Source organism: Conger conger, chromosome 14 (genome assembly GCF_963514075.1).
Source record: "Conger conger chromosome 14, fConCon1.1, whole genome shotgun sequence".
Lineage (NCBI taxonomy): Eukaryota > Metazoa > Chordata > Actinopteri > Anguilliformes > Congridae > Conger > Conger conger.
Genome location: NC_083773.1, coordinates 23,172,155 through 23,186,509, shown reverse-complemented (window position 1 = coordinate 23,186,509; position 14,355 = coordinate 23,172,155). Strand labels below are relative to the sequence as shown.

Below are 14,355 nucleotides of genomic sequence, written 5' to 3'. Positions count from 1 at the left end.
CTTTACATTTTAAACACTCAATTAGTTGCATCAGGAAAGTCACTTCTGAGTAATAGTATTTGCTGTAAAACATTCCTATTGAAACAATTCAGTTGAGTTGAGGAGCACTGGTAAAAAATGTATATAAGTGTTCGGTAGGAGAGATAAAAATGTAAAAGCAAACAATGCCACATATTGTTCCAGTGCCAGCACGCAAAATAACCCATTTTCTCAATAACCTTTATTTGGTGTGAAAGGTGTTCAGTATACAGAAGTATAGAACAGTATTGCACAGACTGACCAACCCTGATACATACAGCAGTGTAGAACTACAGAGCTACGTACACATTGTCTTGAAAAATAGGGTTTACTCTGTTTAAGATTATTGGGAAGGTCTAGTTTTGGGTGCTAATATAGGATTAGAGTATAGAATTGTTCTGAACCTTCTAGTGTAAATAAATGCCAAATAAAAGCCGACTATAAATAAATACCTAATAAAAGTCTACTATACCTATATACCAATGGAAGCTAATCATAACTAATTGTCATAAAAAGTACAGGGTCGGTTTTGAGCTGGGCCTGTCTAGCTAACAGATCAGCAGAACAGATCAACAGAAGTCTATATTCACAAATTCTTAGTCATTAAAAAAAAGAATCTATACACATTTGTTTCTATGTCACTCGACGTTATGCATCCAAATAAGTTCAAATGTTTCCATCTACAATATCTGACACGGTATCCTATTACAGTTAACATCGGTAATTGCCTGTTTGACTGAGATGTCGACACAGTGAAAAACAGACACACACAATTATGCACACTCACAGAATAAAGTCCTGGGCAGAACAGTAGTCTTGGAGGTGTGTGTGAGTATGTGTGTGTCTGCAAAGTAATCTCTGAGTTGTCTGGCTTTGCTCATTATTTTCTCTGGAGACGTACAGTTTGTGTGGTCTGTGTAGGTGTGTGAGATGACTCTCAGAGATGGGAGTGTGTGCGGGCCGAATGCTGGGAGCGTGGTGCGTGCTGTGTGGCAGGGCTCATGATATTCTCTGTGATATAAGCCACCAGCAGACAGATGATGACCAGCATCACACAGATGGCCCCTCCTACAGTCGTCATGGCGATCACAATGTCCTGCATCCCCGAGGGCGAGACGGTGAACTCCACGCATTCCCCGGGGTCGTCGCCATGGCCACCACTGCCAGAGAGGGGCTGACGCAGGTGGGGACGCAGGCAGATGCGGTACGGGACGTTCTCATGTAGCTCGCTCAGTAGATAATCCCTGCAGCCGGCGCCCAGGAGCACGCCAGCGCATTCAAACTGCGTGTAGCTGCCATTCCACCAGCAGCGCAGCTCAAAGCCGCCCTGCTGAACACGTCCTCTGGGCCCTGCTCTAGCCACAGCAATCAGGCTCTTCTTACTACCTGTGAACTCTGGCATTTCTCCTGGGGGGTTCTGTCCCCTCTCACTTGTTGCCTCTGAACCTGGAGCATTAGGTACACCTCCCGGCTCCACTGCAGGCCCCTGAACGCGCCCTCCCCTCAGCCTACCCTGCCCCTGCTCACCTTTCGGTCCCCTGTCCTGCCCCCACTGTATTAACACGCTGCCATTTGTCAGCACGTTGGCCACCACTTGCCCCCCTAGAGACCTCACCCTCTGACACTCCCCGCTCTGGCACTCAAAGCTGTGCTGCGTAGCCCGGAAACACAGCTTATCCATGCCCCCAGTCTCCAAAACCCTGTAGGCACAGACCAGAGTTGCCCCACTGTCCGCACCCTGGTCCTCCCCACTAACAGTAAATCTTGGTCTTTTCACAGTTGCAGAGCCTTTGCTACTGCTGTTGTTGTTATTATTATTGTCTGTGGCTCTGGGGTCGCTGAGGTTTCCCTGGAAGTGTGGCACAGTTTGGCCAGAATTAATGTTATCGTTAATATTTTCACTATAATTTGAGGGGTAGTTTTGGGGGCCTCGGGACACTCCTCCACGCTGCCCCACTCCTGATGATGGTGATGATAATGAGGAAGACTGCGCATCGTGGCTTCCGCGGGTCCTGCCGTGGAGTCCTGCGCAGTCCTGACACAAGCCCAGAAACAGTGCAGCATATGCGAGTACAGCCGTGCCCAGCTGGCCTGGCATTGCGCCACCTTCTAGCAACCTACTGGCTGCATGCAGCGTATGAGATAGGCAGGCAGCACCGTCAGAGTCGCCGGGGATTCGGATGGAGGCAGACGGACACAGAAGCAGGAGCGCGGTTGCTGGAACACATCCTTACACGTTCAAGTGCTATAGCTGAAAAGTCCCGGCAACACATCGTCCGTTCAGCAGCGCGACGGCTCACGGCGACAATATCGGACACATACGCAATCCTTTACAGGCACCCGAACACTCTCACCTGGGATAAAAAAAAAGAATAACGAGGGATTTCAACAATGCCACACAATCATGCAAATACCCGGCACCATACTTTTCAGCACGTATAGCCAAGAACAGCAGCAAATCGAATCATTACAAATGGAGCAAGCCTCTTCTCGACCATGATCCTCAAAACAAAACAAAACAGAAAAACAAAAACACCACGAATACAACAAGCATCCAAAATACTATTCCCCCATGGCATAATTAATCAGAATAACATTTTTGTCGGCTTACGTGTCTCGCGGAGATGTGCGAGTTTATTCTAGAGCTCGTCTTTCTGTCTGGCTGCTTCGGATGGCTGTCGTGAGAGAATGTGCCTGTATCTGTACATGAAGTGTCTCAATGTTTGAAGTCATCAACAGTCAATTACATGAGTCATGCCGCTCCTCTCCCCTCTCGCTTTTCCTCTCCACTCTCCCTCCGCTGTCTCCTCGCTTCTCCCCTGCGGTGCTGCCCTTCATCTATGCAACTGTGTGCCGCCACAATGACGTCAGTCTCTTCAAGTACCGTTATTGACTATTTCTCTTTGGTGGGACTGCAAGACATGTATCACATCCAAAAGACGCGAAGACAGGTTTCTACTCTTGCGCACCACACGACTATGTTAAATGATAGAACTGCCTTATAATTTCGACAATCGCTTCCCTCGCGAGCACATAATGAGTCATGAGCTATTTAGGGAATACTGCGAAATAGTGACACCTAAAGATGTAGATTTGGGTCAGAATATGCAGGCCTAGTAGGCCCAGTGGAAGAGGCAATACAGCAGTTCGATTATATATCAGGTTGTGTACAATACGTCTATTCAGTAGCCAGTATGACAGATGATGTGCTTGGAAAAAGCAGCACATAGACTGGTAAACTATTGGGATGTAACATTGGATTTACTGCAAATAATATAGCTGCTTGAAACAATACATTGATAACTCAATATATGAGGTAAACTTCATAAACTCATTACAGAGGAGATAGCGACTATCACAGATGATTGTCTTGAAATAAAATTGGACCGACTAATCTGTGAACAGTTACGTCAGCCTTCCCTCCTGGCAGGGTTTATTTTTGAGTAATGCTTTTTAATAAGGGATTGCAGACCAAAATCTATGCCAAGCAACATTTTACCAATAGTAGTTTCATTACTATGAAAATGTAATGAAGGAAACATTGAAAAAGATAAATAACATGATATCTATAGTCTGGGGTCCAGGGAACACCCAACTGAATTGTAGCGGCTTTTCTTTGAATCAAATGGGAAAAGAATAAGACTGAGTCATCTAGCTTGTCAAATTAATTTTGTGTAAGAGACTGGGAATGATATAGCAAGATGTATACATAGGCAGTTGCCTTGTGATAAGTTGCAGAACCAAAAAGGACGGACATGTACTCCTTTGGCTCCTTTGCATAGCAGCGCCCCCTGCTGGTGACAATTCTCCAACGCCACATGGCTGTACTGGATGCGTTACCCCCTTCCCCTCTAGCTTTCCCCATTAAGCTTTGTCACCTTGTGTTTGGGCTTGAACGAATGACAGCATCTAGACCAGGGATCATCGAATCACGGTCTTCCAGGGCAAAGAACTGCTGGTTTCCCACCCACCCTTTACCTGGAAGTCAGGTGTTAAGACAATCTGGCCAATCAGTAGCATTAATTATTCAGTTCATTAACTGGGCCAAAAGAAAACCAGGGCCAGATTAGGATTCAAGGGTGAAATGTAATGATCCCTAATCTACTCTTTTTTGGATCCAGGTATTTGATGTGTTCCACCTGAAGGAGACAGAGTTAATCAAGCCATTAATGTTGTGCTTGCTCATTATCAGTGTGGGTATTGATTCCACATACCCAAATTAAAGGTTTATTTATCCATTACGATGTACATCTGCTCCTTGTGATAATAAGGTGAAAACATATTAATCTGCTTTGGGGACTCTGGAACACAATTTTATGCTTCCGTTTTCACTGAATAATGTAATTGCTGTCTCTGTGACCTAATTTATTGCCCAAACCAGCATGTAATTTGAGTAAGTGAGATCATGTGTAACAGCAAATGTTTTTTATATGTGTCAAATGTTTACAACAGCAACCCAATATAAAATCCTCTGCCTCTAAGAATCAAAATAAGTTTTCATAAATATTACTCCTCCTCCAAGAAATTGTAACATATATGTAGAATTGATTTATTCATTTAAATGTATTCATCAGAAGCCTCTTCCAAGACAGCCTGTAGAGCAAGTTGTTCTGTTTTTTTTTTCAGACCCATTATTTTTCCTGACTCTCCTATGATTACTGACCAGAACCCTCTCTCCCTCTTTTTATTTGGAGTGACTTAATTTTAATTAATTTTATTTTTTTGTTAATTAATGAAATTAAATTTGGAATAAAAATATTTAAGGCAGACAATCAATGGCAGATCTGTATGTTAATAAATGTTTCTTTTAGCTTTCATTAATGAACAACAACAAAAAAAAGCAGGCCATCCCCACAATATGGCACAGAGCTGGTCGTGGGCTTTATTCTTTTATTTGTTGGCAAAACAAAGCCATCATTCTGTGTGAAATTGTGATTACCACAGTTCCCAGCAGGTAAACAAACAAGCCCATGGATATTAGTCAGATATCTTAGTCATTATCGGAAAGTGCTGAGTTAGTGGAAGGATTTAATAAGTCTCGTAGGAATCCTAATTAACAGGACTGCTGATGCACCTCATTGATCCATCCTATCCTTTATTCTTAATGAATTAATCTGTCAAAAGCAAAGTTTAAGTGGTGATGACAAGAGATTGAGAAAACAGAGGTCCTTTACTCTTCTGACAAGCAGAGGAAAAGGTGTGAAAGTACAGCATCAGTCTGCCCTGTCCAAAATATAAACCTCAACAAGTACACTTCTACGCATAATAAAATACTGTTCATACTAAAAATACAACTATGCTATATTAAAAGATAGGATAGGACCCTGCATATAAATAATTTATGTAAATAATTGATCTGTTAATAATTCGCACTTTGTTGTACGTCGCTCTGGATAATGCTCTTAAAATCATTCAGCCAGTTGCAGAACTATGGAATTTAAAAAATAGACAGTGGAGTACTTTGGAAATGATGTGTTACTGTGATAGGCCATTTTGAGCTCAAATTAATATTACCCTATTTTAAATGCTTTTCATTATTTTTTGTCACTTGGAGCTGGCTATTGGTTTGATTTTATGATGACATTCAACTGTGAAAGTTCAATATCAAATGACAATAAGGACAACTGCAATGGTAGTATTTATTGGGCTGATAGTGTGGCCCAGGCCAGGCAGCCAAAGTGTCCCTGTGCAGTCAACAGTGCGGAAATTGTGTATAGTCGGACAAGTAAAGGTGGGGTTGCCAGGTAACCAATTTGGGGGGAAATGGACCTAAAGATAATGCAAATCAGCAGTGGGGTGCAATGTCTTCACAAGAAGGGGGGTGGATGATAAAATGGAGCAAAACAGGAAGGACAGAGAGAGACCACAGTACACTGACAAGCTGATAGACTGATAAAGAGGGGCCATGCAGTGCCTCCACAGACTGACAGACAGTTCACACACACAATGACCTACAGGCAAAAACAATCTGTTCCAAAACCCACTGCGACTCCAGCAGGATTGAGAGATGTCAGAGGTCCTGACTGTGGACGCCATTCTGTTTGGGGTCTTGGTGTTCACAGGGATTTTGGGAAATATGCTGGTCATCCATGTGGTAAGATTTATAGATATAAATATAAATATAAATATATATATATAAATATTTTGGCTTTTCATTTGTTGCATAATTACAAACTGTCGCCAAGGTGTATTTTCTGTGTATATAATATAAACTTTAAAAATTAATATAATTTAATTGTTATATACAACATATACTTACAATCTAACAAGGAGGTAATATCCTGCCGGACACTGATAGACAATGTGCTTCCAAGATTACTGGAACCTCCACTCATCTTATTGATGATAATATCTTAGATACAATATTAATATGACAATATTAAGATATTATAGTGTAATACAGGATACTAATGGAATAAAAAATGCATATAATATACATAGTTAATAGTAACTTTTATTAATGAGTTATTTATAAGTCATGGAATACCCACTGTTTTCATTATCTTCTCCTTCAGTTAGACCAGCAGGGATTAGAGCATGTTCTCTTTTCTCAGCACAAACTTACTGGCTCACACTTGCTTGTCTGCTTACAAATTGCCAATATTAATAGAACTTGTCAATGTCCTTACAGATATTCTTCATAAACAATGTGCAAAGTATCCTGCCATCACTTGCTTCAAATACTGTGATGTTGCACTCTCTTTCTGGATATACCATCCCTTTCATTATTTTACTTTTTGCCAAGCCAGAAACCTTTTCTGATTTAAAAACATAACACTCTTTAATACTTTAGCACAACCTAACAAATAACTATCCTCTCCTTTTATAGCATAGCAGTCTGGTTTCACAGCTTGAACCAAATTGAACAGCTTTAATCTAATTGACTAAACATGTCAGTCTTTTTGCGTCATCGTTTTCTCCATGTAATCTGCCATATATTTGTTTTCCTGTTTCTTGCTCAGCTAAGGGCATTTTTAACTTAAAAAAACTTTATTCAGAAAAGGCCTTGGTTGTTTCAGAGAATAATTCGAAATACTCCAAGGTGGGATGTATTGTTTTTATTGTATAAAAATTAATGATTCAGTACCTGAAATGAAATTTTGAAAACACCTTGAGAGATGACTTGTTCATAAAAAGTGAAAACCAGCATTTAGTGGGTACGCAGTTTCTTTGCTTTTAAGCGTTGCTTCTGGTATTTTATATGACATTTGCAGTAGGAAAAGTCTAAAACAAATATTGTTTGTAAGCCACAAAAAAGAGATATGTTGAAATTTTGTAGGCTGCATATTTAAGCAGGATATACGCTATGACCTTTTGTTTGCTGTATCTGCTCTTTGGGTTGTCTTATCCCCTCTCTGGGAGTCTTATTCCTATCAACACCCCATCACACAGCCCTCTACTGTGTGTAATGCATTTGTGTGTCATTGTGCTTCCCCATACTGTATTTGCTTTGATCTCAACCATCTCTGGGCACCCTCATATCTTCTCTGAAATCATTCCTCATGTCTCATTATTTCCCACTATCCCTGTCCCCCAGGTGTTTCAGGCAGCTCATGAAAGTCCTTCACGACGCCTGCCCCCATCTGATGCCATCCTGGCAAATTTGTGCCTTGCCAACCTGCTAACCTCCCTCTTTCGCACGGTGCCCATCTTTGTGTCGGACCTGGGCCTGGAGGTGACTCTGTCGCCGGGCTGGTGCCGGCTCTTCATGCTGCTGTGGGTGTGGTGGCGGGCTGTGGGCTGCTGGGTCACCCTGGCTCTCAGTGCCTTCCACTGCATCACCCTGAGGAGGCAGCACGTCATGATGGGTCCCTTGGCTCTACAGCGGGAGAGGAACCGCGTTTGGCTGGCTCTAGTGCTCGTCTGGGTGACCAACCTGGTATTCTCCCTCCCGGCTCTGGTCTACACCACGCACGTGCACGGCAATGCCACGGTAGAGCTCATGGTGATCAGCTGCACCACCCGCCCTTTGCTGGGCTGTGTGTGGGAGTTCCCCACCGCTGCACAGGGCGCGGCCTTCGCCTCCACCTCCCTGGCTTTCAACGAGGTGGCTCCCCTGGTGCTCATGGTTGGGACCAACCTGGTCACACTCCATGCGCTGGGCAAGCACATCCGTGCTGTCACGTCCAGCGCTGAGCCCGGAGCAAAGCACGGGGAACTGGACAAGCACGTGGGCAGCGAGCGCAAAGCCGGCCAAGTGATCATGTCCCTTGTCAGTCTGTTTGTGGTCTGCTGGGTGCTGCAGGTAGCCGCGGTGACGTACTACAACCACGACGGGGGGCACCACGCAGAAGGCCTGCTGACAGTGTCCCATTTCTCTGCCTCTCTCTTTGTGGGGTTCAGCCCCATGGTGGTGGCATTAGGCCATGGGAAACTAAGGAGGAAAATTCACGGTATGATCCTCAGGGTGTTACGTGTGAAGGGGACTCATGCAGATTCCGAGCAGAAAGCCTCAGGGACTAATGACAAGACTGTGCATTCCGGAGGAACAGATGGACTTAAGAAGGACACAGTGATTGGGAAGGGAGGGGACAGAATCATAAAAGTTGAGGAAAGGAAAGGGAATCATAAAAGCTGAGGAAAGGGCAGCGAGGAAAGGGCCATAATAGTTAATAACATGCATATGTATATATGAGCACTTTACATTTTTATTTCAAACAGCTAAATCAATTCAATTGTAAAATATTTGTTATCTCTGTATTGTCGTTGTAAGGAAAATGTCAAGATATGTCCTGAAGAGTAAGAACAATAAGTCAATAAGTGAACTTAGAATCAACTAGAGATTGAAAAATAACTTTGATTTGAGAAGGCTGCTGTATCCCGGAAGCCGTGCCGGGCTGTAGCCAGTGGAGAGAAACTGATGGATAAACAAACTCTGTTATCAGAATTCGGTTGCTAAGTTTATTTATGGATTTCTGTAATATTATTAGCAGTTTTAATAACACTACCATTAGTACCGATACCAAGAGAAAGGTATTGTGTCTGTTTAACCTTGGCAGGTTTCCATAACGTCATATTATTCCAGTTGCTAACGTTACCTTGATACCTTAGCTCTATAGCAACGACCAGCTAGCTACATCTCTAAGCTAGCTAACGTAAGCTAGGCTCCACATTGGATGTTTAACGACAGCGCTAGTAGAAAATATTCGAATGAAGTAGGTAGAACTAGAACTACCAACTACGTTTGCTATTAAAAATTAGCAGATGATACCTAGCTAACGTTTAGCCTACGCTCAGTAGCTATTTACAACAACTTATTAGCCCGCGATTGTGTTATCGTTAGCTTACCTATAGAGCTAACTTACTCTAACTAAATTAAGCTAACATAACGCTAGCCTAGCTCTAGATATATAATGCAGACTTGGATTCACCTGGTCTAGTTAGACTAAGTTAGTTCTTTAGTTACGTAGCGTTATCTTGATTGCTCATTGTTTTTATTCTATACACGTAAACTCACCGTGCTCCGAACAGAACACGGGAAAGCGCCTGCTTCCACCAGAAGTTATCGTCTATACAATGGTAGTTTTTCTGCTGAGGAATGTGGTTTATTATTATGGTTGCTTATTGACTATCACAGACACTAAAACACTTTGATTGTTGTGAATTGGACCAATTTTTATCGAAAAAGCGACAAATAACCAAATAACTTCCCTGTGTTCGGAAGACCGTGTTAGCTCACGATGGTCCGAACACCTATTCACTCTGTTATGCAGGCTGAGCCGAATAAGCTTGCCCGATTCGTAGTCTCACGTTAGCAACAGCTTCCCCACAACAATGTTACAGTGGATCACCATTACCATGTTACTGTATGCGGAAATGGATCGCGTATACGACAGTTTTTATTAAAAAGCAAGGAATTAAGACTTTAAACACAAAAACCAAAGCTGATCTGGAAGTATACATTTATTTATTCGTCAACAAAGTTGCACTGTTTGGAAAATGAGTGAGCTAGCTTGGTGTTCGGAACACGGTGAGTTTACGTTACCGTATTTATTTGTACTTTTATGCTACCGTTACTTCGTGCAGTTGCTACTAGGATATACAGTGTCATTGCATTCATTGTGTGATGCATATGACAAGGTGTTCTGGTCCTTTGGTTTCTGATTGCGTTACACATTGGCGTCCACACATAAATGAATCCATATGGTCAATTTGTGAGCCTGCTGCAAGTGTGAAATGGGCTTTTAACCTGTGAGTGTGATGTAAATGCAGAAGATGTATTATGGGTCCAAGTGTAATTAGTCACGCAGTCTAACTTGTATATTTGTCCACACATAATAAGATTTTAATTAAATGGTTTTATATTGAAGACTCACATTGTTTCTGTTATCACTTACTGGTCTGTGTAACTGTATGTCCCTTTTCTCTCTCTCTCTGAACCCTTTGTACCATCAGGTCTTTTCTTTACAAACATCATAAGAGTGTGTGAGTGAGTCTGCACTGGGTTGTTTTCCTTGTAAATTATCTGTTAGGGAATCATCCAGTCAGTGCATGTCCATGTCCAGGAAGTCGCCAGGAAAGCTGGTGCAAAAGAGCCATGTGGAGAGCAAGCAGGACGAGCACACTGCTTGCAGGACTTTGGCTAATGATTGGAAGAATCGCCCACAGGGAGAGGAAGTGGGCAATGAATTTGTCAGCCTCACCAATCAGCTGCAAGCCCTGAGACTGAAAGTGCGGGAGGTGCCCGGAGACGGGTGAGAGGTTAAGTAAGAGTGTCACTGTTCTGCTCTCCCCGTGTTTGTGTGACGCTTCATTATGGTACACACCTCCCTCCCCTGTGTGTCTACCCTCAGGAACTGCCTGTTCAGAGCCCTGGGGGATCAGCTGGAAGGCCACTCCCGCGGACACCTGCGACTGCGTCAGGAGACTGTACAGTACATGCAGGCTCACCGGCAGGACTTTGAGCCCTTTGTAGAGGATGATATTCCCTTCACAGAGTACTGTAAGGGAAAGGAGAGGGGTGGGGGTGGGGGTGGAGGAGAGATGAAAATAGGAGAGAGGGAGGGAGGGATGGATGAGCATCTACGCTCAAGGGCAAAAAATATGTTCTAATTTCAAGAATTCAAGAAGGATCAAATTAAAGAGACTGAAGGTCCGTTGTGAGGGTAGATTGAAATGTTGAGGAGAGTTGTGGGTATGGGTTTGGGGTTACAAAAATAAAAACTCCTTTTATTATGACCGTTTCCCTCTCCGCAGTGTCTAACCTGTCTCAGCCGGGCACTTTCGCAGGAAATGATGCGATCGTAGCATTTGCACGCAGCCACCAGCTGCGCATCATCATCCACCAGCTCAACACTCTGATGTGGGAGGTGATCACACCTGGGCGCTTCCACTGTCCTCACCTCTGCTCATTTATTATATTTAGTGTGCTTATCTGTTGTTTGTTTCATTGTCATGTTACATATTTGCCTTGAGAGGAAATTGCATCATGACAATGATCACTTTATATCTGTACACCATTTTGTATATTTCTCTTGTTTACATAACATTATTTTAGTATACAGAGCAACTTACAATATAGAAAAAAACATAAGTGCATTCACCTGATTAATACATTCCAACATTCCAAGATCAGAAACAACATTCCTAGATCAGCGTTTGTAGCATCTTGTATCTCTTAACTCTTTGGTCTCAAGCATTAAACTGGTACAGAATCTATCGAGTAAGGATGAAACCAAAGACATCTAAATGTATTGATTGTTCCAAATGTAAGGTATGTTTGTCTCCCACTTTCAGATAAATGGCTCTGATAAACCTGCAGCTCGAGAGCTTCATATTGCCTATCGCTATGGTGACCATTACGATAGTGTGCGGCCCATTGGTGATAACTCTGAGAGCCCAACCCTTCTGCGCATTGAGGTTTGGAGTCTTCAAAGCTCGTCTGAATTTTTTTTTTTTTTTTGAGAATTTTTACATTGGTTTCATTGCAGCTTGTATCGTCCAATTTTATCCCAAATTCATTGATTAGTTATTGTTGTCTACAAACGGCTGTGACTGTTTGTAATATTGCTCTTTCTCTCAGTTATTTTTACATTTCACAGAACCTGAACCAGTCGAGGGGTCAGTGTGCGTCTCGGCAGCCAGGAGACTGGCAGAGGTACAGACAGACCGCTTCCCCTCCCACCCATTCCGATGACGAGGATTTGATCCTGCGCCGGCTTGTGTCCCAGAGTGCATCTGGTCAGGCAACTTGACCACATCCCAGGATCTGTGTGTGCGTGCTGGGCATTGAGCTGTTTCTTGATTCAGTGCTGCTTCCCTCAGGTCAAGCTCCGAGCAGTAGGCCGCTCCGGGTGGTCAAGGGGGAGGACACTGATGGGACCACCGTGTCACGGCCCACCCTGTGGGAGGCGTCAGGAACGGGCGCACGCATCTTTGGCACCGTCACATCAGCAGCACACAGAGACGGCAAGCCAGCGGACTGCTGCACCGCACACGCAACTAAAGTACATACGGACTATGACCCATTTGTTTGCCTGTGATACAGTATTAGTGAAGTCTAATCTAGGAGATATCTGTGTAGCTAATAAGAACTTCAAGATAAACTCGTATATGACTGTTCAGGACTGTTTTTGTATGCCTATAATAAAGGTTCTACTCATTTGTATTAGTAAAGTCTAATCTAGGAGTGAACCAGCACTGGGAAATCTCTGTTGCTAATTGAGCCAAGGTAACTGTTGAAAACAAAACCTTCAGGAAACAAGCTGCCCAGCCATGGATGAAACCAAACAAAACTTTATGGCTGCTTTGAAACGTGTCAGACACTGTCGATTAAAATAAACTGCAAAGTAATAATGAGACAAACTAATTGTTAATGAGCCGCATGAATTTAATATACAAATATATGGGGATTTTCATATATTTATACCGAAGCTGAGATCTAAGAGTCTGACATCCTAGTTTGCAGGGGGAAAATGTAGATAAGTGTTATTTTAGTATCCTTCTCAGACTAAAATAGGATTTTGGTGGTGATAATGTCACTAAGTGTTCCAGGCTTGCAGTTAATTACACCCATCTATACTGTATATACACACACACATAAAATACAAAATGTATAGAATTGTATACATTTACATAAAACGCATATATGAATTCACTGATTTCAGTAATTCATTTTTGTATGACTGTCTTCCTCCTTTTCTAGGTAGCAAGTAAAGACAGGAAGGAACCGCTGTGTCTGGAAAAGAACAAGAGGCCAGAGGAAAGGCAAAGACTGAAGGTCCAACCCAGCAGGGCTTCACAGGACCAGGACCAGGACCAGAACCAGTCAGAAGCAGTCACTTTGGTACCAGCCTTCAACAAACTCAGCATCTAGAATGACACTGAGCATGCACCATTCCAGAGTGCTAAGCGCTGACTGATTGGGTTAGGACCCGTTTGCTGCCAATGCTGCCAGTGTAGGCAAAACCATGCTGTTTTTGTGATTCACAGAGTATGTACAGTGGAGCATGTGCAGGAGTCCTCGGCTCTTTGGTTTAAGAAATAATGGAGATATTTCCGCAATAGAGGCGTGGGAATTGGAGATTTGGCCTTGAGATCTCATTGTTGCAAGGTATGTAGTATGAAAACAGGGTGCACATTAATGTCTAAAGAACCAGGAGAAGAAGCTTTTAGTTTTATTTAATGAAAGGCGTGTTTCGCTGTTGTCTATTCTTTTTGCAAGGAGTGTTTAGAAACTATTCCTGCTTTGAAGGTGAACCTACTGCATGTTACTTAGGGACAGAAACTGCTGGACAATTTTCATTTGCACAGAAAAACAAAAGGTATATTTTTAAAGTGGAATATTCATACATTATATAAATGATATTCCATAATTAATAAATGATACCTGTAATATACTGTATCTGTACACCTGTATTACACCTTTTTTGTGTTTTGTATTACATCATTATTTATTTGTGGAATAGATTCCCAATTCCAATTGTACTAAATGTCTAAAGTTTTAATTAACAGTTCTGGAGCTTCTTATCGGTCATTATCTGATTAGCTTATGATTGCCTAAATAGGCTGAAGTAAGTTAAATAAATTTATAATGGCTGTAATGCTGAAGAATGAAAAATTACACAAATGGATCATTGAGCCCACTGGCAACAGAAACGAGCAGTATAAATATAATCTCATCCATTACTGCTAGATCTGTCCTCCCATCATTTTACGACCTTGGACATTAAAAACGGGTTCTCACTTGGAGGTAGCCACACGCACATTAGGGATATTAGGAAAGGTCTCTCTTCGCCTCATAGCAGCTATTACTGTTCACATCAGCATCCTGGGAACATCCCCATGATCTGCCCACACTCCTGTGGGCACCTGGGGAGTTCCATTAAAATACTGTAA

The 14,355-nt window shown here is 42.6% G+C and overlaps 3 protein-coding genes across 9 annotated transcripts; 2 read left to right on the top strand and 1 right to left on the bottom strand.

Moving 5' to 3' along the window:
* Positions 1–198: 198 nt before the first annotated feature.
* On the bottom strand, positions 199–2,883 carry fndc10 (fibronectin type III domain containing 10). Of its 2 annotated transcripts, none has more exons than XM_061220849.1 (2): positions 2,766–2,883; positions 199–2,372 (listed from the first exon to the last, which is right to left on the bottom strand). In XM_061220849.1, the coding sequence occupies exon 2, from the start codon at positions 2,114–2,116 to the stop codon at positions 956–958; it is 1,161 nt and encodes a 386-aa protein (XP_061076833.1). In that variant the 5' UTR covers positions 2,117–2,372; positions 2,766–2,883; the 3' UTR covers positions 199–955. The 2 variants fall into 2 exon arrangements, with proteins under 2 accessions (XP_061076833.1, XP_061076832.1); XM_061220848.1 differs by having other exon boundaries at positions 2,630–2,836.
* A 3,142-nt stretch (positions 2,884–6,025) lies between these two features.
* LOC133109407 (olfactory receptor class A-like protein 4) lies at positions 6,026–8,596 on the top strand. Its single transcript, XM_061218729.1, has 2 exons — positions 6,026–6,112; positions 7,556–8,596. The coding sequence occupies exons 1-2, from the start codon at positions 6,026–6,028 to the stop codon at positions 8,594–8,596; spliced, it is 1,128 nt and encodes a 375-aa protein (XP_061074713.1).
* Positions 8,597–8,850: 254 nt separating this feature from the next.
* LOC133109670 (OTU domain-containing protein 3-like) lies at positions 8,851–13,875 on the top strand. Of its 6 annotated transcripts, none has more exons than XM_061219137.1 (9): positions 8,851–9,173; positions 10,524–10,712; positions 10,812–10,960; positions 11,215–11,327; positions 11,755–11,877; positions 12,060–12,198; positions 12,283–12,464; positions 13,163–13,303; positions 13,450–13,875. In XM_061219137.1, exons 1-9 carry the CDS (start codon positions 9,169–9,171, stop codon positions 13,495–13,497), a joined length of 1,089 nt encoding a protein of 362 aa, XP_061075121.1. In that variant the 5' UTR covers positions 8,851–9,168; the 3' UTR covers positions 13,498–13,875. The 6 variants fall into 6 exon arrangements, with proteins under 6 accessions (XP_061075121.1, XP_061075118.1, XP_061075120.1 ...); XM_061219134.1 differs by having other exon boundaries at positions 10,414–10,712; XM_061219136.1 differs by having other exon boundaries at positions 8,851–9,988; positions 10,491–10,712.
* The last annotated feature ends 480 nt before the right edge of the window (positions 13,876–14,355 follow it).